The following is a 24,858-nucleotide window of genomic DNA, read 5'->3' on the forward strand; positions in this document are numbered from 1 at the left end:
CTGCTAAATGCCCGAACCTGGGGAACCCAGGGGACCTCTAAAGAGCATCAGACTGTTTTAAAAATACTTTATTCTTTAGAAAATACAGCGTTCAGTACAGTGTGCTCTGTTCCCCCCAGCTTCAACCCCCCCGCCCCGGCCACTCCGCCGAGGCCAAGGCAATGTCGGCACAGTCGCCGGGGCAGCAGGAAAGCAGAGGGCAGGTTCCACCGACCCCCTTTCCCTCTTCCCAGGGAGGCAGGCAGCTCTTGAGCCCTCACTAGTACCCAGCAGCAAGGCGTTCTCCCCCCCAAAACCCCCAGTGAAGCCTAATCCGCAGTGCCAAGTTCAGCCCTTGGAGCTGGTGACGGCCCTTGGTGGCTGGGGACGTCCCTGGGGGGGGTCACGCAGGGGCTCACACTTTCCCACACGAGGATTTGGGGTAGCCCATTTTTAAGACATGGGTCTGCCCCAGACCAGAGAGCCGGCAACAAACCGGGGGGTGACGGTGGGGGCTGGGGCACAGGGAGGGGGTGGACCAGGGCTGAGGGCCCCTCCAGCCCCCATCCTAAACAGCGATGGGGCTCAGTCAGGGCTGTAACAGTTCCCTCCGAGGGGAAAAGCCTTATTGGGGGGGTTCAAAAAGGGGATGCAAACATCGCCCAAAGGCAGAGTGACCTTTCTCCAGGGCCAGGGTGAGCTCAGGTTGGGGGGGACCTTCCGCCTCCCCCCGGGGAGCCCAGCCCCCAGGGAGGGGTCCTGCCCGCAGCCTGAGGGGGTACAGGATTGCTCCAGGCCTGGGGCAGAGGGGCCGTGCACACCAAGAGGGGGACAGGGGAGCAAGATCTGGGGGAGCAGGGAACAAAGCATTTTCTCTTTTCAAACAGGAATCCCCAACGCCATCCCCTTCCCCTTGCATAGAGCAGCTTGCAGGCGAGCGCGTCCTTCAGTCACCCAGGGGACACCGAGAGCCACGGCTGTGACCCCGGGAGGGACAGAAACAAGGCTGGGGGACACAACCCTGCTGCTCCCGTCCTCTGCCGGCAGCCCCGGGGCTCGCACAAGGACGCAGGGAAAAGAAACACCGCCAACCCCGAACCCTCCCCACTGCTCTGCCCCCAGGTGCAACAAGCCATCCTGATGTTTAAAAAAAGGAATGAAATAGGAAAAAGAAGAGGAAAAAAAAAAAATAGGCTGAGATGGAGGGAAAGATCCCCAGGTCAGCGGAGAGGAAGCCGGGAAGTGCCGTGGGGATGCTGTCCGTTCACCGCCTGGTCCGGCGGGATCTAACTGTCCTCGCCGTTCTCACCCGGCCCCTTGATCAGCCGCTTCTGTCCCCGTTTGCCCACGGGCCCCTTGGGCTTGGCGAAGGCCTGCTTGAAGGCATGCTGCTTGGGGTGCACCTCCTCATAGAGGAACTCTGCCGTCAGCTCGGCTCCATCATCGATCTCGATCTGTGTCCAGGAGTGGCAAGCAGGGATTAGCAGCTCCCTGGGGTCCTGACACCCAACTCCCCCCTGAGCCCACCAGCGGGGCTGGACCAAGGCTGTGGCACAGTCCCTTGCAGGTGCCCGGCACGGGTCTCTGCTCCATCACCTCCAGGTGGGCTCGCACTTACCTTCTTGGCTATCTCCAGGCAAAACTCCTGCTCCACAGTGTCCAGCAACCGGCTCTTGCAGCTGGAGTAGAGCATGCGTTCCTTGATGCTGCATTTGTACCCAGGCATGGAGTAGATAAAGACTGCGAGAAGAGAGCAAGGCTTGCGGCACCGCCCGGGCTTGTGCCCAGGGAGCACCAGGCAGCCCCATCTCACCCTGGTCACGGCTTTTCCAGCCCCGGGAGTCCCAGTCTACTCAGTGACAGAAGGTGAACCATCCCATCCATCACCCCTCCCCAAATCTCTCCTGGTACAGCTGCAACGCAATGGCCACCAAACTGCCCGCAGCATCACCCAGAGAGCCTTGCACCACGTCAGCAGCTTCTTTCGGCACCAAAGGGCTTGCCAGCACCCACCACGGGAGAACGGCAAGTGGGAACCGGCTCAAGGTCCCCCGCCGCACCATCCCTATCCCCATCCCCACTTGCTCCCCATGCGAGCAATGGTCCAGGGAAGGTGGGGACCAGCGTGGGCTCCAACCAGCCATCCCCAGTGCCAGGGCACTCACCAACAGACTCCAGGTAGTCTCCCTCGTGCGAGTGCTTGTACAGGAAGAAATGGTAGCGAGCCGAGTCCTGGGGGATCCTGTTGGGCAGGTCGGCAATCTCCGTGGGGCTCGTGTGCACCAGGTCGATGGTCTCCCGCTCCAGATCCAGCTTCTGATGGACAGAGGGGATGGGGGAGCGGACGGGAGTGAGAGGCCGCAGCAAGAGGCAGGGGCAGCAGGGCGCGGGGGAGCCACGCAGGGGACCTACCAGCTGGATGTAGTTGATTTTCTTCTGCTTGAGCGCCTGGATGGCTTGCTGAGCATCCAGCTGCAGGGGGAAGGCCAGGCCCTGCAGGGTCTGGTGCTTGCTCTCCACGCTGATCTCCGTCTTCACCTGGGGACGGAGACCACCCCATGCATCAGGGCAGAGAGCGGCAAAGGGTGGGGAAGGGAGAGAAAGGAAAACCGGCCAGTGCCATGGCAAAAGGCTTCTCATCCAGGGAGCGACTTGACACCCGGCTCATGGGGACCGCAGCACTAAACCACCGAAAGTCAGCCAGGCTCAGGGTGGCAATGCTTGTCACCATACCACCGCGCCGGGAGACCACCCGGTCCCAGCCCTGCATCCCCATGTCCCCCCGCATCACTCCTAGTAAAGATCATCTCAAAACCGACATTTCCCAGCGAGTCTCTGGCGGGGATGCTGTGAGCAACACTGGCACGTGTCCGTCTCCGATCATCTCTGACTGCAACCCGTGGGTGATGGGGGGAGCGCTGAAATCACGGCATTCAGCTGCACGGGTCCCTGCCGGCGAGGAGGGCAAGCTCCCTCGGTGGGTATAACTGCAGCAGACAGGCAGCCCCTCTGACACTGGAGCTGGGGAATTGCAGATCCACAGCTCGGAAAGATCCCAGCCGCTGTTTTCCCCACAACCCCTGCAAGGCAGAGGCTGCTGTTCATACCCCAAGCAAACCCCCTACTTCAGGAGACTGAACCCCACTTCAAAGAGGGAAGAGAGACTGTGGAGACATCACATCACCCTGGGTGCCTCCGTCCTAAGTGGAGCCGCAACGTGGGGGTCCCTGACCAGGACCGGAGGGTGCCATGAGCCGGTGGCAGGGAAGGGGGGCAGGACGCGGCAGGCGCGGCATACCTCCTCGGGGCCGGGGTACTCTACCAGCGATGGGCAGCAGCAACAGCCCCCCACCATCTGCCACAGAATACAGGGAGACGGCGTCACCCCAATGGCGGAGGAGCCCATCCCACCTCCAGATCCCCCCCGCCCCAGATAGAGTCCAGCAACGCTAACCCAGGTGCTCTGCAGCGAGCGTGGGTCCCTTTCCTTTGGGGTCGGTTTGGGGGATTTTGGATAAAGACAGTCCAGGCTTTTTTTTGTTTTTTACTTCTTTTCCCTCCTCCCAATAGAGAAAAGGAAGAAAAAAAAATCAAGGCATGCCAAGAGAAACGCAGTTTTAGCTCACATCTCAAAACCAGCTCGGCAGCACCAAAGCAGATCTCGTTACAAGGCTGCCCGTTGTTACAGCAGCCCCACGCGGTACCCACACCCCGGGGAGATGATGGACCCGAGTGCCCGGAGCAGAACATGCAGAAAAACACCACTGGGAGAAGGAAAAACCGGGCATCAAGCAGGCAGAGCAGCCTACCATCTCGGTGCCCGAGTCCTGGGAACAGGAATCCTGCGAGCACGGGGAGAGGAGACACAGTGTCAACGGCACCCCACATCGGGATGGAGGGGGGGTCTCATGTGAAACAAGGAGGGGTGGGGGACACACAGACATGCCAGGAGGATGGAGGCGTACCATCTCTCTGCTGGAGGCCAGGGAAGACAGGTCCTGACGGCACGGGCAGGGAGAGCGGCAAAAAACGACACGGGAGACATCAGCGTTGAGGAGGAGCACGACACGGGAGACATCAGCGTTGGGGAGGAGCGGGAGGGAGAGCCCCAGCCCCAAGCCCTGGCAGCCCCACATGTGACGTCTCCGCTGACATCCCCGCCCCATCTCCCACCAGCTCCCCAGGCAGGGTGGCCCCAACCCAGGGTCTAGAGGAGTTCCAGCAGTCACAGCAATAGATTTTGGGCTATCCCCTGCCAAACACCATATACTAAAGGTTTGGGGGAGAAAAAAAGCCCAGTCCTCTACCCATGCTAGGCAGCCTGGAAGATGAACAGAGTGTCAATGTGTAGCTCTCGGGAAATAATTGCTCAAGGGTTGTCCGGTGCCGGGTGGGCAAGAGATCCGGTTGACCTGCAAGCTCTGCTGTCCTACTGTCCCCTGGGGTGCTGTGGCATCAGCAAGAGCCCGAGGGCAAGCACGCAGGGGTTCAGAGGGCGCGCACAAGCTCGCCTGGTCCCACCCTGTGGAGAGGTGTGGTGCGAGGACATTACCATTGCCAGTGCCTCCAGATCCTCATCTTTCTCTCCCGTAAATGCAAGGAGGCTGGGAGGGTCATAGCAGGACTGGAGAGACTTATAGCTGCGACACGAAGCATGCTGAAGTCCAAAAATCGCAAGAGGTGGAAAGTTGTCCTAGCAGTGTCAACTCCCCCATATACCTCTGTATTTTCTGCTCCTTCCCTTTTCAAAAATATTAACAACTGGCCCCCTGAAACACCCCCCAGGGCACAGCCTGGGAGCTGTGCATGGGATGGCCGAGCATGTGCTGCATCCCGTACCCCAGCCCCAGCCTCACCAGCAGCAGACTTGCCTGGGTGGGTTATATTATCTCCTTTTCTTTAGGTTAGTTTTTTCCCCCTCTTTCCTCAATACTGGCATGGTGCTGACCTTGGCTAATGAGCATTTCTCTGTCTTATGGTGAAACCTTTATTGGGGGGGGGTTCTGGCGAAGCCTCTGCTCTACCCACCTACCAACACTGTACGTACGGCAGCTACGGATGACACCCCCTTACACGCTGCAATGGCACAGTGACTTTTATTTCCTCTTAATTCTGCTTCATCCCCCAGCTCCAAAGCTGCCTTCCTCTCCCCTGTGGCCCCACGATGCGATATGCCTGGCTCCCCTCTGTGCCTCTGAGCCTGCGATGCTTCTAGAGAGACTTCCCACTCGTGGGTGTTAAGGTAGCTCAGTCCCAAATTCAAAGCCATTTCTTAGCCCACGGTCTGCTGACAACTTCCAGCTCAGTAAAGCTGGCGACGCATTTTCCAGACATTTAAACTATATATATATACACACACACATATAAAGCAAATGGCAAATTTTTGTGAGCTCCCATCCAGCTATCAAGAAGGAGGGTAGCTCACGACATCGGCTCTGTCCACGCAATCCTCAAACCACAGGGGAAGCTTGGCTCATGCAGCCTACAACCTGCTTTCCCAAAGGCTGGGCAGCCTGCCGGGGGACATGCAAACCTCAGTCCTTCCTATCTCGGTGTAAAAGGCTGCTGTGCCGGCTCTGAAGCTGCTGCCATGCAGCAATCGCCTCCTCCCTCCTGCTTTGCTGCTGCTCTCCCCCTCCCAGCCCTTCTCCGCACTCATCCTGTGGTTGCAGAGGATCCCAGGGAGCTTCTGCCAGCCCAGAAATGCAGCCCCCTTTGAGGCGAAGACTGCAAACCTGGTCGGCATCTTGGAGGCTTGTATATCAATGGCAATGGAGAAGAGAACTGCACCACCAGCAGCGGTTCCAGGCAAGGAGCACAGCAAAGCACTTGCAAGCTGGTGGCTTTTAAAGAAACAATGTCCCTTGTGTCACTTCTAAAATCCTAATGGATTGGTTGAGCTCAGGGGGAGGCGCGGGGTCCTGAACCACTAGCAGGGGCACAGGCAGATATGCAGAAGGGCTGAGGTCAGGGCTTGCCCAGGGGCTGCTTCCCAGGTCGCTGCCAGCCCTGACTGCTCGCTCCCACGTGCTGGATCTGCTCCCCCAAATGAAACTGCAAGGTGCACGTGCATGCAAGGACCCCGTAAGCCTGTGCACAACGTGCACGTGTGTGCAAGGGCCCTGTAAGCCTGCAGGCAACGTGCAAGGCTGGAGGCATCGCTGTACTGAGCAGGGTGCTGCTACAGGTTGAGAGTGGCTCCCATATAGCCCCTTTCAATCAAAGCCCTCTACTTTGCGTGGCTCCAGAAATTCACTCGAAGCTGCATTTACTGTAGAGTCGTGAGTTTTCCCACCCTGGGGAGGTGAGCATGGCACCGAGCACCTGAACCATAGCTCCCACAGTCTCCTGCTCCGTGCCCAGGGCTGAGCAGGCGCAGCGCCCACACCAACACGGAGCCCCTTCAGCACACCCAGTGCTCGGCTGCTTCCCACCTTTAAATCCACAGGCAAAACCACATCCGTTTTCCTCTCTAAATGCTGGCGACCGCTCCCCGGAACCCCGGGCGGACACAGGGGACAGCGTACCTTTAAAATAACCCCCAACCAAACCAAACAGCAGCAGCGCCTTCACCCAGATACTGCGTCTTGCAAAAGCAAGGGTGGGAAGCAGAGCACGGCAGATCAACCAGAAAACAAGCACCACGAGCACCCCTTACCTGGGCACTTTACCCCGCAAGACACAGCCCCAAAAAAAACCAACCCCAGAACTACTTAATCTTGCAGCACTGGCCAGCCAAGGCGATGGCACAGACACCCAAAGGTGCCAAACAAGCTGCAGAGCCACCATGAGCATCCATCTCTCTCTTCTCCAAGTGTGGGCATCACCTTGGAACCTCCTGCACAAATGCTGCTCAGCCCCTCCAGGCTGGGAGCTGGGATAACTGTGCCAAGACTCACACAGTGGAGACCACCCCATGGCAGCATCTCCTGAACACTCCTCAACTCCGCCACCCCCAGACCTGCTCTGGCAGGTGGAAACCTCCTGCCTCGTCTTTGCCATTAACACCATCAGGCTGATTGGCTTTGCGCCTCCCAGGCATGTTCTGATCCACCCATGAGCCCCACAGCCCCAGTACAGGCGGAAGAGAGAGGAATGCTCCTCTAGAGGGAAAGGCTTTCCATGGCATCCGAGTGAAATCCCCCCACCCCAAAAAAATACTGCTTTCAGGTGGCCTTCCCACCCCGCGAGCCGATCCCCTTCCCTGCCTCAGTGTTTCACAGCACTACGGAGGCTGGCATGAGTGCCACAAGATGCTGGTGGGGAGACGATGGCGTTACAGCCTTGTCTGCCTCCAACCCTACCCCGTGCCACTTCCACATCTTTTTCCAGTACAGAAGCCCCCAAATTTAGGCTAAGACCTCTTTTTCTTGGGACAGCATCCCTCATATTTATAGCCATAAAGGCAGAGTATGGGAGAGGACACTGCTGCAGCCCAAAGATAAGCCTGAGTTCTCCCTGCCTCCCCCACAAATTCAGATTCAGGTCTGGCTTTTGCCCCGATACCTAAAGGTTAGAGACTGCTGCCTGCTTTCAGCCTCAAACCGTCTTCTGACTGCCAATTGCAGCAAGCAAAACAGAGCCCTGAGCTCATGTCCTAGCAAGGGGAAAAAAAAAAAAAAGTCTGTAAATTCCTCTTCACGCCACCGATTTGACCATGAGGATGCTCGGTCCACCTCAGCAAGGGCAGGAACAGGTTAAACTGCAGAGGTATGAGAGAGCGCAGTAAAAATGAGCCATCCCCTTTAGCTGGATGCGTGGGATGCTCACTCTCACGCCTCCAACAGTCAATGCATCCCTGCATCCCACATCCCAGCGTACCCCAAGGTCTTGGGCTCCTCCTCCCCAGGCCAGCGGACACCCACCTCGTTGATGCGGATCTGCTGGAGCTCCTGCTCGGCTGCGGTCAGTGGGGCCGGGGCAGAGCAGGAGGACACGTGCTTTTGGTAACCGCTCAGGGACACGTCCTCCTGCAGACAGAGGGACAGGGGGAAAGCGTCAGGGGGTGGTTATCGCTGCAGGGCTGGATGCACCCCCAGCCTTGAAGCTGCGTCTGAGCAGCTCAGCAGGTCTTGGGGTCCCTCCTTAGCAGGAGGACCAACCCGAGCAGTGCTCTTAGATGCCTCTATGCAAATCCCACGCTCGATTTTAAACTGCCCATGACTGTGACCGTTCAGACCACCCTGCCCCTCCCTGGACACCCGTGGCTGCGGCAGTGTGGCTCCTCCGGCTGATTAACAGAGCTCGTCAGCACGAAAGTGAGATGGAAAGACAGAGACCACGTCCCGGGAGCAGCAGAGAGGGGCACCGGAGCAGGAGGGCAGCTGCTGGAGATGTTCCCTGGCTCCCATCGGCACCAGAAGCCCCAGAGAGGGACTGATGCCCGGGAGGCCCTGGCTCTGTAGATCCCTCTGCAAAAAGCCCATGGAAGAGAAGGAGAAACCTCCCGCCGAGCGCTGCGCAGCCGGATGACCCCGGCGCAGCAGCGGCTCTGGCTGCTGGAGTGACACTGCCACCGCCTGGCACTTCTCCTGCTCAGAGCACAGCTCCGAACCTCCTCGGAGCCTTCCTCCCACCTCTTCCACGGTCTCCATCACAGACTGACTGCAGCCGTGTGGGCACTAGAAAGCGGCGGCAGCCACCCAGGAGACTAAAGCAGCGTGGGGACAAACGTCCATGCTGTCCCACCACCAAACGCCAGCGTCCCACGTCCCACCCGGCTTCAGTGAAGAGCCCAGCGCAGGCTCCCAAAGCTCAGGGTTGAACCCAAAAGGCTGCCCAGACTCTACCACCATACCTTCACCGTTCCAAACATCTCGTCCTTTATGTGCCCCCCACCAAACTCCTTTTTCACCGTCGCTCTGGTCGCAGCGTACAGCATCTTCAGCCGGACCTGTGCGAGGAGGGAGGCGGCAAGCGCAGTCAGAGAGGGGATCCTGCATGGCGGGACCAGAGAGCAGCACCTCCCCATAAAAGGTGCCCGATGCTCACAGCTGCCATCCCACCACCAGCTCCGTAAACCTCAGCCCTTCCTGGGAGAAATCACCTAGTTTCTAGCTCAGGCTGATTTCCAACCACAGCATCTCCAGGTAGGGAGCAGCCAGGGAAACCCATCAGAGCTACCTCCAGATCTGCCGGCGCACAGCACAGCCTTGCCAAGCCCTGCCGGTGATCCGCTGGTTTATTCTGTGCTTTGCTTTCCCATCCCTGAGCTCCAGCGCATCATTTCTCACCCGCACCTGAGTAAGAGGAGGTGCAAATACCGCCGGAGTCACCTAAAAGCGACTTTTGCCTTTCGGCACTTCTTTTGCATCATTCTTCTGCAAAATGCAGGGAAAAGCTTTGGCAAGAGCTCCTTGGCACATGGTTCTTTTGCAATAAGACCCTCCACGGTTTGTTGAGAGATATATATTAAAAATATATGTATTATGTATTTTATATATATGTATTATATATATATGTATTATGTATTATATATACACACATGTATATGTACACGTACACATATACACACATGTACAAAATTATATATATAATATAATTATTATAATTGTATATGTGTATATCTAATTATATATAATTTGTTGGCTATATCTCAACAAACTGCAGAGGGTCTTTTTTATAGATGTGTGGTATAATATATTAAAAACATATATATAAGAAATAGATATGTTTTTATTCTATAACAAATACTTTTTTTATATATATATGTGTATATATATATATATATGACAAGAGCATGTGTCAACATGGGAGTAAATCTCAGTCCCACTGAAAGCCCCTTAAGGAGATGTGCTCAGCAAGACAGCATTTTCCACGCCATACCGCTGACATCCTCTAAACCAGCCTCCCATCCAACCGGTCCTTTTGCGCCCGCTCTCTGACGCCGTCTCCGACCCCACACGCCAGCCCAGCAGGTGTCAATGCCGGCCTGGCTGCACGCAGCTCCGAGGGAACCAGCCTGCCCGGCCCTTTTTAAGGCTGATTTTGGAGCCGGGCCCGGAGATGGGCCAGCAGCTGCTCTGTGTCAGCCCTCGAGAGGAGCAGGGCCAGGCTGGACGCATGGCCAGGAGAGTCGGTGCCAGCGCCAGCTCTTCCCAGCAATGCGTTTGGCCAGAGCCAGACTCCATCCCGGCCCCGTGGTCCATACCCTTCCTCCCTCTGCATCCCAGTCCCTCCACCTCCTCACACAGCGCTGCAAAGAGGACCGAGACACAGTCCCAGGGTATCTTACTGTGTCTTTAAAAATTCCCCCATCCCCAAAGCAGTCTCCACTTCTTCTTAACCCCGGCACGGTGATGGAAGGTGTGAACGCTCCTCCTCAGCCCCAGCGCAAAGTGAACTTGGCCACCATCTCCTCCACCCTCCGCTTCCCAGAGCACGTCCATGTCCCCACGGTGGGGTATCACGGCCCGGCGCGGTGCTCACCGGGGAGCTGTCGGGGGACCAGGAGATGAAGAGCCACTCGTAGCCCTGGGCATTCTGGCTGTCCAGGCGGTACAGCACGTAGCACGGCTGCTGCTCATCCAGCAAGGGCAGCACGAAGGCATCGTAGTCGGCGTCCCAGCGCCGGGACAGCTCTTTGTGGGCTCCCAGCACAAGCTGTTCTGGAAGGAGAAGACAGAAAAGGCGGTGTTAGATGAAGGCAAGGCTCACCTTGCAGGACCACGGGGCAGCTTGTCTAAGGGCTCTCTGCAGCTCCAGCACTGATGACGAAGCCATCCTGCAGAAAACAAATGACGATCTCGGTCCACATGCAGGAGTGTACACCCCCAGGGGTGACCCCCCAGGAGATGCCATTGGGGCTGTGGCTGCTGTGGAGGGGCTGGTTTTCTGCCAGCATCCCACCGCCTCCTGCCAACCACCTCCTCCCCTCCCGTGCTCCTCACCACCAAGGTCTCCCCTCTGGTGACCATCCGTAGCCTCCTTCCACTCTGCTCCCTCCAGCTGTGTAGCTCCCAACCAACCCTCCTTGCTCACAGGAGAACATGAGACCTCCTCCATCCCACCTGGACAAGCTCTAGGGGCACTAGAATACCTCACCAGGAACACAAGGAACCACCTAGATTTGGGGTGCTGAGAAAAATAAAGGTCCCATAGCAAAAGCCAGGATGATGAGCCCAAGCTGCTCTCATCGGATTCCCCGTAACCTCAGAGAGGTCAAAATCAGAGCTGACACCTAAAGCCCATGTCCACGGGGACCAGGGATGTCCCAGAGACCTCAGCCTAGGCGGGGACCATGCTGCCAAGAGAGCCTCAGGGTCAGGAAGCAACCTACATATTTCACGCACATGGTAGCGTCTCAGGTATCTGAAGGGTATTTTTTTCAGCTGCTATGCAAGCGGCAATGGGGCTGGGAGCCCTGCGAGCTGGGCAGTGCTCGGCTGGGATTTAAACGCTGGTGCAGGCATCGTATGAACATGAAAAAACCACCTGTGAGGGTCAAACCAAGCTTTGGGATAGCTGGATGGAAAAGCAATGGTGCTGGAGATGATCAGCGTAGGCTGCTGGAAAACAACCTGTATTTTTATTCCATTTTTAGGTGCAGAAAGGTCTGGGGGGAGATGTCAGGACCCAGAAAAAGATGCAGGAAAATTGGGAGGTGCCAAAACAAAATGAGTTGGGGCCTTGGACAGCTGGCACTCAAGGGGATGCTCAGCCTGGCACGCGCCCTGCCTGGACCTCTGCCCATGGCCCTGCTGCAAGCTGGGGAGCCCCTCGCCTGGGGCACAGCCCTCTCCCTCCCAACTCATCCAGCTCAGCAGCTCCGAATCCCATGGCAGGAAAGCTTTTAAGGAAAATAGTTGAGGAATAAAGGGTTTGGGATGAATTACTCTCACCCTCCCTTTCCATCCAAGCAGGGCGTTCCCCCACCGACAGCAGCGCAGCCCTTCCCTGCCCAACGCCATCCCACCACAGCATCTGCCATCGCACGCTGAACCCATAAATATTTGCGCACAAGGGGCACATGCTACCAGTACAGTAACAAGGACAGCAGAGAAAAAGGTGCTGAAAATACTTTACCTTCAGCAAAACTACCTGTTTCGAGAAAGAGAAGTGTAAGAACCTCGATGTACCCCTAAAATAAACATAAAGCCCTGCAAATGGATTTGTGCATCGCAAAGACCTGGGTTCCCAAAGAGACTGCAAGGAATTTCACCTGGCCAAACCCACTGGCAGCTCGCAGGTGTCTCTGTCTGCCAAACATCCCAACACCTCACACATGACGCAATCGGTGCCGAGTCACTCCAGACTATTCCTGGGCAGCGCCCAAGCCAGACCCCGGCTGTGTCGCTGCGAGCCGGCAGCCTCCAGCTTTACCCCGGGCTGGAGGAGCTGCTTATTGCCCTGCCTCCCATTGGGCTCTTCGCAGTTCAGCTCAACCCGTTCAGGGCCAAATTTTCCTCCCCGGGAAGCATGGGGAAAGGGAAAACCGGAGCAGCCGCCCTTCAGTAAAGCATCATTGTCAGCACCAGCTATTTCAGGCTCCATTTCTGCAGGGCACTGCTGCTGGAAAGAGCATGGCTGGGAGTGCTTCTGGCCCTGGAGGTGCCCCCAGCACTCAGCCGCAGGCAGGCTGCCTTGCTCCGAAATGCCCGTACAAGGCAGCCCCGACGGCAGCTCTGGCAGGCGCTGCAGCGGGACAGCGCGGGAGCCAGGAGCCTGCAAAGCTCGGTGCACAACATCACCTACATGCAAAGAAACGCACCCAACGGGGAGACTGCAAAGTCAACTTCATCCAGAAACCCGCTGACAGTGAGGAGTAGGGCATCACCTAAAACCACATTGGACCACAAGCTGCTCTCATGCCAGGAAAGCATTGCTGAGCCTAAGTGCACAACCTGCTCCCCCCCCCACCTTCTCCATCCGACCTTGGCTTCCCCCGGCAGGTCCCCAAAGGCAGCATCAGCTCAAAGAGCTCCCAAAGGGTTGCTCAGCCATAGCTACTGTCCTGAGGATGCCTGGACACAGAACATCTGCCATAAGGCTCCTTGCACCATCTTCCTCTCCTTCCACCTGCCTTTGCCTCTCCGACATGCCCCAAGACTAATGCCCCATAGGGCAGAAGGTCCTCTGCGAGCCATCGAGCAGGGCTGGAGGCTCCTCTTCCACGTCCCCTGTGCAGGCAGGGCAGCTGGCATATCCTCCCCAGTTGGCTTGGGACACATCCCTTCCAGGGTCAGCATGCCTGAGTCCGTCTGTCCAGCTCTGATGTCTGCCTAGCCACTCATTACTGCCCGAAGGTCCTTCTCTGGTGGGTTGCAGCAGGCTAATGTCCTCTGCATTACAGAAAAGAGTGGTGACCCAGACGGACCGAGCACTTTGTCCCAAATCACACAGGAGGGCAGACAGGAGGTCCTCGAGCCAGGCTGGTGGGACCACCACCACCTTGTCCCCAGCAGACCAAGCCCTCCAGTGCAGAGGTGCTCCTGGCTCTCCTCCTTCCACCTGCCTCGCCACGGGAGCCTCAGGCTCTGCCGCATCTCAGAGGCTTCTGCAGACACCCAAGCTCCTCTAGAGCTGCCTATGGCTGGTCCTGGCCAGGGGAAAGGAGTCGGAAGGGTGAGAGAGCTGGACTGGGAAGCACAAAGTACTGCTGAGCAAGGTTGGTCCATGAAGCTGCTGCTGCCACCAACAGAAAGATAAATATATCCCATTCAGCCCAAGTGGAGATGGTGGAACTTGGTTTCTACTAATGGTAAAAAGTCTCCCTTGCTGGTGTTGCTGGCCACAATCCAAAGCCAGCGGCACAAGCCCTAGCACCCTAAGTCCAGGCGTAGAAGCATCTATGACTTAGCATAACGCAATCCTGATTCCTACTTTTTAAAAGCAAAAAGAGCCAAGAGAGCAGTATTGTTGTCAAAAGATGCTCCGAAGAAACAATGCAGATGTCGCATCCCAACACACAGGGACCTCGCCGAGGACAAAGCCAACACCACTGAACCTTGCGGTGGTCCTGCTGACATGTCCCACCCATTTCAAGTTGCACCGCCCTTCCAAACGGGGCTTCACAGCCCCTCTGAAGGCCAGCACAGGCTCCCTACGACCACAGGCTCCTTACGACTACGTCTACCTCAGCATTTGCAAGCATGGTCCTGGTTGCCCACCAAAGGGAGGTGGTGACAGCAGCTTGGCAGGGCGTTTATGTCCCTGCTGCCATGAGAAACAAGCCATTCATATGCAATTGTATGAGGCCAAGACGATGGAAAACCTACACCACAGAGGCTCCCCGACGGGATGCTAAATCAGTGCTTTGCTACGCTTGCTTGTTTGATAGCTACAGAGGCCACCCAAAGGGTCCTTTCCATGGGGCAAATGTGGGGAGGTTGGCACCAGCCTGCAAAGTGGGGTAGGGGCAGCTCCATGCACAGGAGCAGGGGCTGGGATGGAATGGGTTTCAGAGGGTGGCATCCCTCGCGGGATGCAATTGGGGCCCCGTGCTGAGCCCTGCACCAAGGAGCACCCCCCTGCCCACAGCACTCTTTGCCTGCTGTGGGATGCCACGTCCAAGGAGGAAGGTACTGTGCATCGCCCCCGACCACGGTCCCACAGCACCCGCAGCAGCGTCTGGCAGGGCTCCCGTAATAAAATTCGACACAGTGGCATCAAAAGCCCCCCAGACCCCAGCACCGATCCCAGACACCAGCGTTGGTCTTCTGGCAAAGTCACTGCTCCCCACCGGAGCTGCACCAGGGCTCCAATAGCTGCTCACCAGCACACCCAAATTTTGGGCTTGGATTTCAGCGCTGGGCTGCTGCGTGCCAGGGAGCCCCAGCAGGATTTTCCTTGGGGTTTCCAAAAACATGAGCTGGCTCCACAGCAGCAAAGAGGAAAGGAGGAGAGGCAAAACAGAGAATCGACATGGCATAAATCAAAGCACTTAAAAACAGGACTTACCATCCTCGATGATGACCTTGATGAGCCGAACTGAACCATTCCGGGCTTTGGCAAAAAAGTCCCTTAATTCCGTGGTGGCTGAAAGAACCAGAAACATCGTGATCAGATTTAGCAGTCAAAGCAGGCGCTGGGCTGCTTGGCGACTGGCCGGGGAAGGGAGCAACTTGGCAGGATAGAAATTTAAAAATTAAAAAAAAAAAAAAAAAAACTCTGGTGCCAAAAAAATTGTAATAAAAATAATAATACAAAACCCAAACAGCTGGGAGCAAAGTGCTGCGTTTCCCCGAGGTGTCAGAGTCAAATAGCAGCTGGGAGCGCATGTGATCCAGAGAACTTGATACTTGGCCTGGGTGAACATAATCACCCAAATTTAGACGATGGCTTGGCCAGTGCAGGCGGGGAGAGCTCAAGTGACAAGTTGATTTGCTTTACAGAGCGGCAGGCTTTGCATGCCGGGGGTGGCTGTGATGTCCCGGGCTTGTGACACGCGGCAGGGATGCTGCTCCTGAAGCAGCCGGTGACCAGTATGGCTCCAAACTGGAGGCACTGGTTTGAAGCCAAGCCCCTGGAGAAGGGAAAAGCAACGGCCCCCGGGATTTTGCTCTGGAGCCAGCGGGGCTTTGGTTGCAGAAGGCTTTTGGGAAGTGTTTTGGGGAGGCACCTTCCTCCTCATCCCCCCTCCCCGAACACCAGGCACAGAGAACCGGTCTTCAGCATCCTACCAGGAGGCAACAGCAGGCAGCGGATGTTGAAGGGACAGCCTGCAGCCAGTGTCGGAGGCTTAATCTGCCCACTCTGAAAGCATCACCGGTGCAGAGCCCCCTGTCCCACCCAGCACATGCTACGTGCAAAGGCAATGCCCAAGAGATGCAGCTTGGAGGGACTGAGCCCCCCGACAAGGAGCATCTCCCAGCCCGGCTGCCCCTGAAAGCCCCTTTGATTACGTGCCTGAGCCCCTTCCTGGATGCGGCCGTGCAGCCAAGGGGGCCCTGTGAGTTCAAAGCCACAGGCAGCTCTGTGCTTGTTAGAAATACTAAGGAAACCGGCATTGCAAAGATTAGAGACCCGGGCAGACAGCCCTCTTAGTCCACACCAGGATCCATCACCGTCAGCAGCCGCCCGCTCCTGGTGCTTTGCCGCGCTGCCTCCCCGTTGCCAATCACCATGCCAGAGCAGCCTGCCGCAGGAAGGAGCCCTGCTTTGGTCCCTGGAGCACGAGAGCATCCATGGCCAAAGCACTTTGCAAAGAAAGCCATCGCTATGTCAGCCGGAAAGGTGCGGTGACCAAAGAAGCCATCCCCTGCCAGCAAGGGACGTATCTGTTCCACTTCAGTCCCACCAGCAGTGGGTACCACCCTTCGGTGCAGCCCCCCAGCATCGCCATGGGAGGACGTTCCTCATCACTCACCCAAGGGACACGCGGGGCCACCGACTCTGTCACACATGGGTGCCCTATGTCCCTGGGAGGCAGACCCCAGGCTGGGGCACTGCCTGCAGCTCCCCCAGCCCCGAGGCAGAAGGAGCAGGCACAAATGCCGACAATGCAGGCAGAGAGGTGGACAGACATGTCCCAGGAAGTCCCCCGGGGAACTCCTGCTTATCCCCCCGCCATGAGATACATCCGAGATGCATCTGCCCCACCAGCTCAAAGCCCGCCCTGATGAGAGGTCCGGATGGTTTCTCCTCCCACAGAGAGAAGAGGCAGAAATGAGGCAGAGCTCCCAGGCTGGTACCCTGCAAACAGCGGCGCTCCCACACAAACCCAGAGGTGCCACCCCAGTAGGGCCCCGTGGATATGGGCACGCAGACACCCCACTGAAGGCACATCAGTCCCTAATGGCATTTTAGGAGGAACACACAGAAGGTTTGCTGGGGTAATCCCACCACGAGCAAACCATCCTTCTCCCTCCAGCAGCATCGAGGCATGCGGCTCTCCCGGTTCCCAGCACAGACCTTCACCCTCTCCCAGCACCGGCTGGGAGCTCAGTCTGCTCCCACCATTCCCATCCAAGGCTGCTGCGGTATTTTTAGCCCCTTTCCCTGTTGAGAGCGGCTCTTCCCTTCCGGCAGCATCTGTGGTTATTGCAAACACACAAGGCGGAAGAGGAGGAGAAAAAGAGACATTTATACACCCAGGAAACCTTGTGCAGGAGACAAAAGCTCCTAATGAGCGTTAAGCTTCACTGATTCCTACTGCACTGCCAAAATAGGAGAGAATAACATCCGTCTTGGATGTTTCTATAGTATCAACTTTGGGGGAGAATGAGGAAAGCTCTGCAGCACTAATGGGCTTGCAAATCCTGCCCGCCTGACCCCATCCTTCCCAGAGCCCAAGGACGCACAGGGGTCTGGAAAATCAGGAATCTGGGCAAATACAACTCCCCGCCCATCTGGAAATGCTAGGAGTGCCCAAAAGTATTGGATGGACAGCTGGGATGATTGACAGTTGAGTGATTGACAAGTGACGGACAAGCACTAGGACCTGTGTAGGTACAGAGGGGTTTAAGGGGATGGGGAGAAGCACAGATGTTGCTGGAGGAGCCGAGCGCACGATGGGAAATACCACAAAGTCTGCCAAGGAGGGAGATGCTTTCCAGTAGAGACAGCGGCAGAGCTTTCGGAAAACGTGGAGTGGGCTTCCAAGCTTTAATTCTGCTGAAATAATACAAAAAAATAATAAAAAAGCAATTTTCATTTAAATGAAAAAATCACTGGGGTGTCTTTGACGTCCCCTTCTGTCTCTCACGAAGCAGCGCCAAGAGCCAGCGAGGAGGGAGAGGAATAAGCTAGCGAAGGTTTTCAGCACGAGCTCAGCGGCTGCTTCATTACAGCATGATTACGACTTAATTGGCACAGCAGACTTGACGAGATGGCTCTCGTGCCTGAAATATTAATATTAAAGTCCTCAGCCGGCCCTGGAAGAAAGGCAAGGAGGAGACCTTACCCTGGAGATGGAGGCAAGCAGTACCTCCACTCCGAGGCATCTCCATGCTGGGAAGTCTCCAGGACCCAACTCAAGGGCTGAAAAACCCACGTGTGGGGAAACTACAAAACACAGCTTCTTTTTCTGGTTCGTCTCCTTCTGCATTTGACAATGAGGTGAGGTGGGAAAGAAGACACTGGGCACACATCAGCATGACCATCGGGGCCAGCTGCGACCATCCCCGTGTCTGGATGGGGAAGGGAGAAGCAACGGGGCAGAGGACTGGAGGGGGTCCCGCATGCCCAACTCATCCTCTAGACATGGGTTCCTGGAAAATCCTGGAACAAATAATCCACAACCAAACCCAAGGTGGGCTACAGCCAGCGGGGATCTACCAAGACCAAGTTGCATGAGATCAACCTCGCTTCCCCCAGCAGAGCCACAGACCTGTGGGCTTCAAGGGTCTCAGCTCAGCTTCCTAAGTGTCTCCAAGCGTTGGAAGCCAGCTTGGGAAACATGGTGGTGGCGAACCTCTACAGCACTGGCACAAAACTGCACGGATAACTCACTCTGGGAAGTATCAGAGATTGGATCGAGCAAAGTCTCCTGGGGACCTGTGGTGGGTCCAGGTTTAGTCCACGTTTCCACGAACACTTCTGGCAACTGCAACAGCGCTTTCTGCAGCTGTAAGGTGGGAAGCTAGAGGAGATGCAAGCGCACTCTGGAGAAGAATTCACCGTTCTCTCAGGAGACTGGAGAAACGGTCTGGAAAAAAAAGAGATAGGATGAAGTTCAATAGGAAGCAAAGTACTGTGAGTAGGAAGGACCAGCTACACTGATGCGGGGCAGGGTACAGCAACTCCAGAGAAGAGAGCTAGGTCGCAAGCCAAGTTCAGGTTAATCACTTCATGTTGTTGCAGGCAAAGTCATTCGTGAAAGCACGAACAGGAGCATGACCACGTTATTTAGTGCTGACAAGGCTGCAGGCACAGCATGAACAGCGTGTCCAGGCTCAGCATCGTGCAAGGAGCAAGGCACAGGACGGACAGCACCTATGCCAGAAGGCGCAGCGTGCAGGAGCAACCGAAGGAACCAGGGCTGGTTGGCCCAAAGGAGAGAAGAGAAATGATGAACAACTTGTACTGGTTTTCCAGCCATGGAATTCCCTCGGCATTTGGAAAATCTCGCGATGAGGGTGACCAAGACCTGGGAAGGACACCACACCTCCATCCCTGCCCCAAAAAACCTCCAGGAACCCTCCCGGGATGCTGCTGCTTTGAGGCAGGGTGAGCTCGGTGGCATCTTGAGGAACCTTCTGGCCTTTCTACAAGGCAGCCCTGCCATCCATCACCCCTCCTGGCAGACGTGGTGGGCACAAGCACGCCTGCCTCCTCAGCCATCCTCCCATGACAGCCCAAAAATTGGCTCCAGCCACTGAGTCGTGCAGCACCTCCCTCTCCCACCTGTTTGGAGGCTGCAGATGAGCTGTCCCCTGTTCGTGAGCCACCTGCATTCAGCAGCCTGCAAACAGCGTGTCCCAGGTCCCCTCGCACCACAGAACCTCCCTGCCCAGCAGTACCTGCCACCCATTCGGGATGGAGGGCTGAGCAGAGCTGGCCGTCGGCACCAGGGCACCCAGGCTGGGCGGTGTGGCGGGGAGGTGACAGTATGGCTAGCGGTGGCCTTCAGGTGGCCCCGACCACGGAGACAAGCTGCCAGAGAAGAGGAGCTCATAGTGGGAAGGTACGGTGGTGCCTCCCCTCTCAGCAGCACCCAGCAGGTGCGGACCAAAGCCTGAAGACCCCACACCCCGGGGACCAGTGGGGTGGCCACATCCTTGCACCTACTCAATGGATTTGCTGTTTGCAGCCAGAGCAGGCAGCTGCCCTGCCCCGGGATGCGGCCATTTGGATCAGTGCCCAGGAGATTTCAGTGCCGGGCTTGAAGCATCACACTTCTCCAAAAACGCTGCGAGACAGAGCAGCGAGATGGTGCTTGTGGGTATCTCCCTGCCACAAGAGCCGTCCCCAAAGCCAAGCCTTTTTTTGATGCTTACAGCCACAATTAACTTATCTGAGCAGAGCCAGGCTGTAATGAGGCTGGAGGGAGACAGAGGCACCACGCAGTGGTGACAGCCGTAGCCATGGCAACGGGCCGGTCTCTCCCTGGGGATGCCAGGGTGCCAGAGGATGCCAGGGTGCCAGCGGAGCCGCCTGCGCAATCCCCAGGGAAGCACCGTGGGGATGGGGATGGAGGCAACGGCTGCGCTGCCGCCCCTGCACCTTTCCCTCCTCCGTCCTCTCACTCGCTTCTTGGGGGACCAACAGGTTTTTGCTTATTCGACCCTTCCCAACCCCGCTCCCCACCCCAATGACAGCACCCAGCTCCCAGATCAATAATACATGCTCCCTGAAACAGATGCCTCTCTCAATACATCGAGTCACCTCGCTCTCCCAACGGGAAACCCGAGCCTCCGGCCATCAATCTTTCATTCCCTGGACATAATCTTCAAGTCGATGCGACTCCAAGCGGCTGCTTCCCTTTCACCGCCCGGGGCACAGCGTGCCTGGGATGCAACAGGGAAACTCAGGCAAAAATCCAGCCCTAAACAACTTGTCCAAGCTCCAGGGGTGCTTGGCCAGAAAGTAGTTGAGATGCTGATGGATAAAACATGGTTACACCTGCACCACACACACCTTCCCCGCACGGGCAGCTCTGCCCAGCTCCTGCCGGGGCATCCAGGAAAGGGCACAACTGCAACAGGCACAAAATAGCTGTTGCTGCCGCTAAAATTCCTCCTTTTCAGCCTATCCCAGTGTAACTCCGTCAGGCAGTGCCTGCTCAACCTGCTCGCTGCAGAGCGCTTTTCTGCTGACAGACATGGCTGGCCACTTCAAGCGCTAAGAGGATTTTATTTCTCACTATTGAAAAAAAAAAAAGAAAGCCCTTGCAGGGAATCTTTTCTCTGGGAAAAAGCTACAGATGTCAGAAGAAAATAGAAAGAAGGGGGGGAAAAAAAAATCTGAGCAAGAGAAGACACAATCAAAGTTTTTCTCCCAATTTTCCAGGAGGCTGGGCCATATCCTGTAGGATTTCACACAGATGACTCCTGGTCTGTATTGCAAATCCTGCCTCGAGACTTTCAGCCACCCGCCTGACACCAGCCCTTTGCTTCTCAATACCCGATTTTCCACGTGCGTGCCCGGGATTCATCTTTTCTCTGCTTTGGCACCTCGGATCAGTCATTCGGCCCTTCCCTCACTCCGGGGTAGGCAGCACCCACCCTGCAGGCAGCACGGGTCAGATCCAGCCGGCGACGCAGCATCCCGGAGCCAAGCATGCACAGTCCTGCTTTGCCTGCAGAAGTTGCTGGTGCTGTTCATCTTCTCTGCCCAGTAAAGCCACCACTGGGAGCACTGGTTTGGGCGTTGGCGGTGGACAGGGACCCAGGGACAGACCCTGGCAGCGATCTCATCGCATTTAGAGCCTCTCGAGGCATGCTTTCCACGGGGTTTCCTCTACCCCACAATTTTAGGTGCTTAACTTCAAGGGGTTTGACATCTCAGGGCATTTGTCTGATCTGTCACTGCTCTGGTCATCCTTGCGTGCCACCAGCTGGGATGCGGGCCATCACCCTAAGCAAGGTGTCAACCTCTGAGTTGGGTGCTGGCCCCAGAAAAGAGTTGACAAGTGGGGGCCGGCTCCTCAAAACCATCCTTGCAGCAGCCCAGTGCCCTCTGTCCCCCGTGGACACCAGGGGCCACAGACCAGCCATCCCTTCTCCTCCTCCACCGACAGCACGGCGTGACACATCCCTGGTTAGGGGGTCACCCCCCGCATCCCGGCCGTGAAGGCACCCCTGAATTCAGGTGGCCAGGCACCTCGGGAGCCAGCGCAGCACGGTGGGAGGAGAGAGGCCGAGGAAGCATTGGTTGCGGAGAGAAGCTCCTTCTTTCTTCTGCAGCTTTCGTCTCACTGAAGAGCCAGGAAGCCATCTGCATTCACAGGAGACCTTTGCAGACCCAGCAGCTCCTGGGTCCCCCCTCTCTGCTCCTTTTTTCCCCATCTGACATCATTCCTGCCTGCACGCATCATGGTTATGCTTCTCCTGAAGCAAACGGCCGTTCCGACCTGGTTCAGCCCTGGTTCAGCATCGCCTTCCTAAGGCACAGGGGCCAAGCCTGGCTTTTAAACTCAAACAGTGAATGCTGTCTCCATCTGATATCACTCAGGGCAGAACAGGGACTGTAAAGATGCTTGGCAAATCCTCCTAGCTGTAGTTAAAAAGCAGGTTTCCAGCCCCAAGAAGCCCACAGCGACCCTCAATAGCTTCCAACCACCTCCCCAGCCCGGCAGTCTCCATGGCAGCGCCGTTTTCTTGCCAGCACCTTTGAGGGAGCTGCCACAGATATCTACAAAAAATAATAATTAACCTCTTGCCTCTGCATGAAAGGCTCAGCCAAATTAAACACCCCAAACCTGCAGCTCTGCACCCCTGAGCGAGCGCTGCCATCGCTCCCCCTCCCAGGGACCACCTGCTTCTCCCCAAAAGCCGGGATGACTCGGTAGCATCACAGTGGGGGGCTGCTCTGGGGGCTCCCCCGTCATCACAACACCCTGCTCTCACACCGATCTACCACAGCAGTGACCAAAATCTCTCGCTGGCTTGCCTGTAACCTTCCCTAAGCCAGCCGGCAGGTCCGATCATAATTCCCCCAGGAGCAGACGCCTTCCTGCAAACGGGGGAGAAATGGGAACGAAAAAACACAGAGTGATGCGCATGCACAAAAATAACAAAGCCCCAGAAACCAGGAAGATGTGGAAAATCCCTCCTCCTCCTTGGCAAACAACAGACCTCAGCGTCTCAACAGAAGGGATAAAAGTAGCAGTGGGATTGCTGCTCCTCATCCGATAAGGAATCTGCTCTCTGCCGAGCAAAGGAATTAATTTGATCACTGTGCCAGGGTGGGGAGAACTGAAACACCCCAAAACCCCCCCGGGGTGGTTCCGTGAAAGCCCAGAGCGCCCCAGTTCAGCACCGCAGGAGTTAGAGGGGCAGATTTGCATTCAGGGAGGAAACAGCCGCTTCCCGAAAGAGGGACCGCTTCCCGAAAGAGGGACCGCTTCCCGAAAGAGGGACCGTGCCGCAGGGGATGGAGGAGTGGACCCTGAGGCGTCATCCAGAGGTGGTCAAGATGCTGGGAGAGCAAGACCACCCAATGCAAGTTCTTTTTCATAACCATGGGGAGGTTTTTACACCACCCCCAGCTTCGGGAACTGCTGCCTGGGCAGAGCCGTGGGGTCTACCCCCGCCCTGCACCGGCTACAGCTCCTCGGAGGAAGCCCAAGTCCCTTCCTCTTTCCAGCAGAGCGCTGCTGACGGGGCACGTTACGTCCTACAGGCAACGACAACTCGCGGCGACGCTCAGCGCTGGTTCCGGCAAGGCTTGTCAAGCGGCGGGCAACCAAGGTCGGCACTCTCAGAGAGCAGCTCATCGGCTTCGCCAAGCCAGCGCATCCCGCCGGCAGCTGTGGGGGTGCCAGGCAGGACGGCATCAGCGACGTAGGAGCGGACGGACACAGCGGCAAGCAACAGGCAGCAGCCTCTTGGGGTGCAGGCAGCGCAACAGGCCTACACCAAACTCCACAAGAGAGCTCTGCAGAGCAGGGCCGGCACACCATGGGTTCAGGTGGGCGCTGGGGTCCATCCCACTGATTTTTTTTTTTTAAATTATTATTTTCTTTTTTTTTTTACAGTAGAGGGAACATCCAACTAGAGCCTGAACTTCAGTGCCTGAGCTTAAACTAGAAGTAAGGAATCCAAACTCAAACGTCATCAGCTACCTACCAGCACTCCCAGGCAAAGCAGGAGAAACATCTAAGCACCATCATTAACCATTTCTCAACTACAGCTCCTCTAGGAGCATCCGAAAGGGAAGGATGCTCTTGACCATGCACTCAGTCAGTAAGGATACTTGTACCACAAAGGATCAGCGGGCACAAATTCAATGCCCTCGTGCAACGGTGCTGGCGGTGAGGAAGGGAGTTGGAGGCCAATATCCCAGCTCCTCTCCCGGGGCATGCAGCGGTGCAGGATTCGCATCTGACCGGTGCGGAACAGAGCTTCAGGGGTGGCTGCTCTCACATCCCTGCTCACATATGGATTCGGTTACATAAATTATGCAGCACCTCTACTCCTGATTAATATCGTTAATTGAGTTGGCCAGTGGGGAGCAGGAGGGAAATACTGTGAGGACACACAGTCACGCACCAAACACACCCATAAATGCGAAAGCCGTCATCTCGGGATGCTGGCTGGGTCCTGTAGGGAGTGAGCGGAGAAAGCGGGGAGCTTCCCCCCAAATACAACGGCAATGGTCCAGGCAGGAATTTATCCCGGCTCTCTGCACTTGCCCTGGGAGGAGGCGCAGCGCGGGGGGCCGAGCCCCACGGCAGGGAGGGAGATGTGGCCGGGGCTGATGTGGGGCTGCGGCGAAGCAGCTCTGCCTGGATTAAGGTGCTGCCGCAGCAGAAGGCGCCTTTACGAGCGGTGTCACGGGGGTTTACTGAGCATCAGCCCAGACAAAGGATGCAGGAGAGCCCCTCACTGGCAGCATCCCCGGAGCCAGACCCCCTCCTTCGCCTCCTAAGAGCGCCCAAATGCCCTGAGCCTGGCTCAGCGCCCCCCCCCCCCCCCGGCTACTGGCAGGAAAACCTGCTAGCTCCTTCGGGAACCTTCATCTTATCGCCCTCATCATCGCTACCGCGACACAGACACCGCCCGGCAGCCCGCCGCGGCGGGATGCTCAGGGCGCGTCCCCGCTGGGTGCCTCCCGAGGGGGGTGCAGAGGAGCAGCCCCGCCCGGGGCGGTGGGGGTCTGACCCCCGCCGAGCCCAGCACGGCAGCGGGGGCCGCGGGCAACCCGCGGGAAGGGGCGGGAGGGGACCGTTGGCGCGGCGGGCGCCGCTTACCGTGGATGCCGGTCTGGTGAGTCATGGCTCCGCCCGGCTCCGTTCCTTTCCGCTCCGGGTCCGCCGCGTCCCGGGCAGGAAACAGC

At 57.0% G+C, this 24,858-nt stretch overlaps 1 protein-coding gene across 1 annotated transcript; it reads right to left on the reverse strand.

Moving 5' to 3' along the window:
* Positions 1-59: 59 nt before the first annotated feature.
* On the reverse strand, positions 60-24,844 carry TWF2 (twinfilin actin binding protein 2). Its single transcript, XM_059823216.1, has 9 exons — positions 24,773-24,844; positions 14,878-14,955; positions 10,408-10,586; positions 8,777-8,872; positions 7,845-7,949; positions 2,392-2,517; positions 2,145-2,295; positions 1,598-1,719; positions 60-1,433 (listed from the first exon to the last, which is right to left on the reverse strand). Exons 1-9 carry the CDS (start codon positions 24,795-24,797, stop codon positions 1,266-1,268), a joined length of 1,050 nt encoding a protein of 349 aa, XP_059679199.1. The 5' UTR covers positions 24,798-24,844; the 3' UTR covers positions 60-1,265.
* Positions 24,845-24,858: the final 14 nt, after the last annotated feature.

Source organism: Gavia stellata, chromosome 12, assembly GCF_030936135.1.
Source record: "Gavia stellata isolate bGavSte3 chromosome 12, bGavSte3.hap2, whole genome shotgun sequence".
NCBI classification, from domain to species: Eukaryota; Metazoa; Chordata; class Aves; order Gaviiformes; family Gaviidae; genus Gavia; species Gavia stellata.

Bases quoted from the DNA above. Each gene is read 5' to 3' on its own strand.
- TWF2 (XM_059823216.1), bottom strand. From the start codon at position 24,797: ATGACTCACCAGACCGGCATCCACG. The intron at 14,956-24,772 runs GTAAGCGGCGCC...TGGTTCTTTCAG, and splicing joins TCACCAGACCGGCATCCACG to CCACCACGGAATTAAGGGAC. The intron at 8,873-10,407 runs GTGAGCACCGCG...CTCCTCGCACAG, and splicing joins GGTCCCCCGACAGCTCCCCG to GTCCGGCTGAAGATGCTGTA.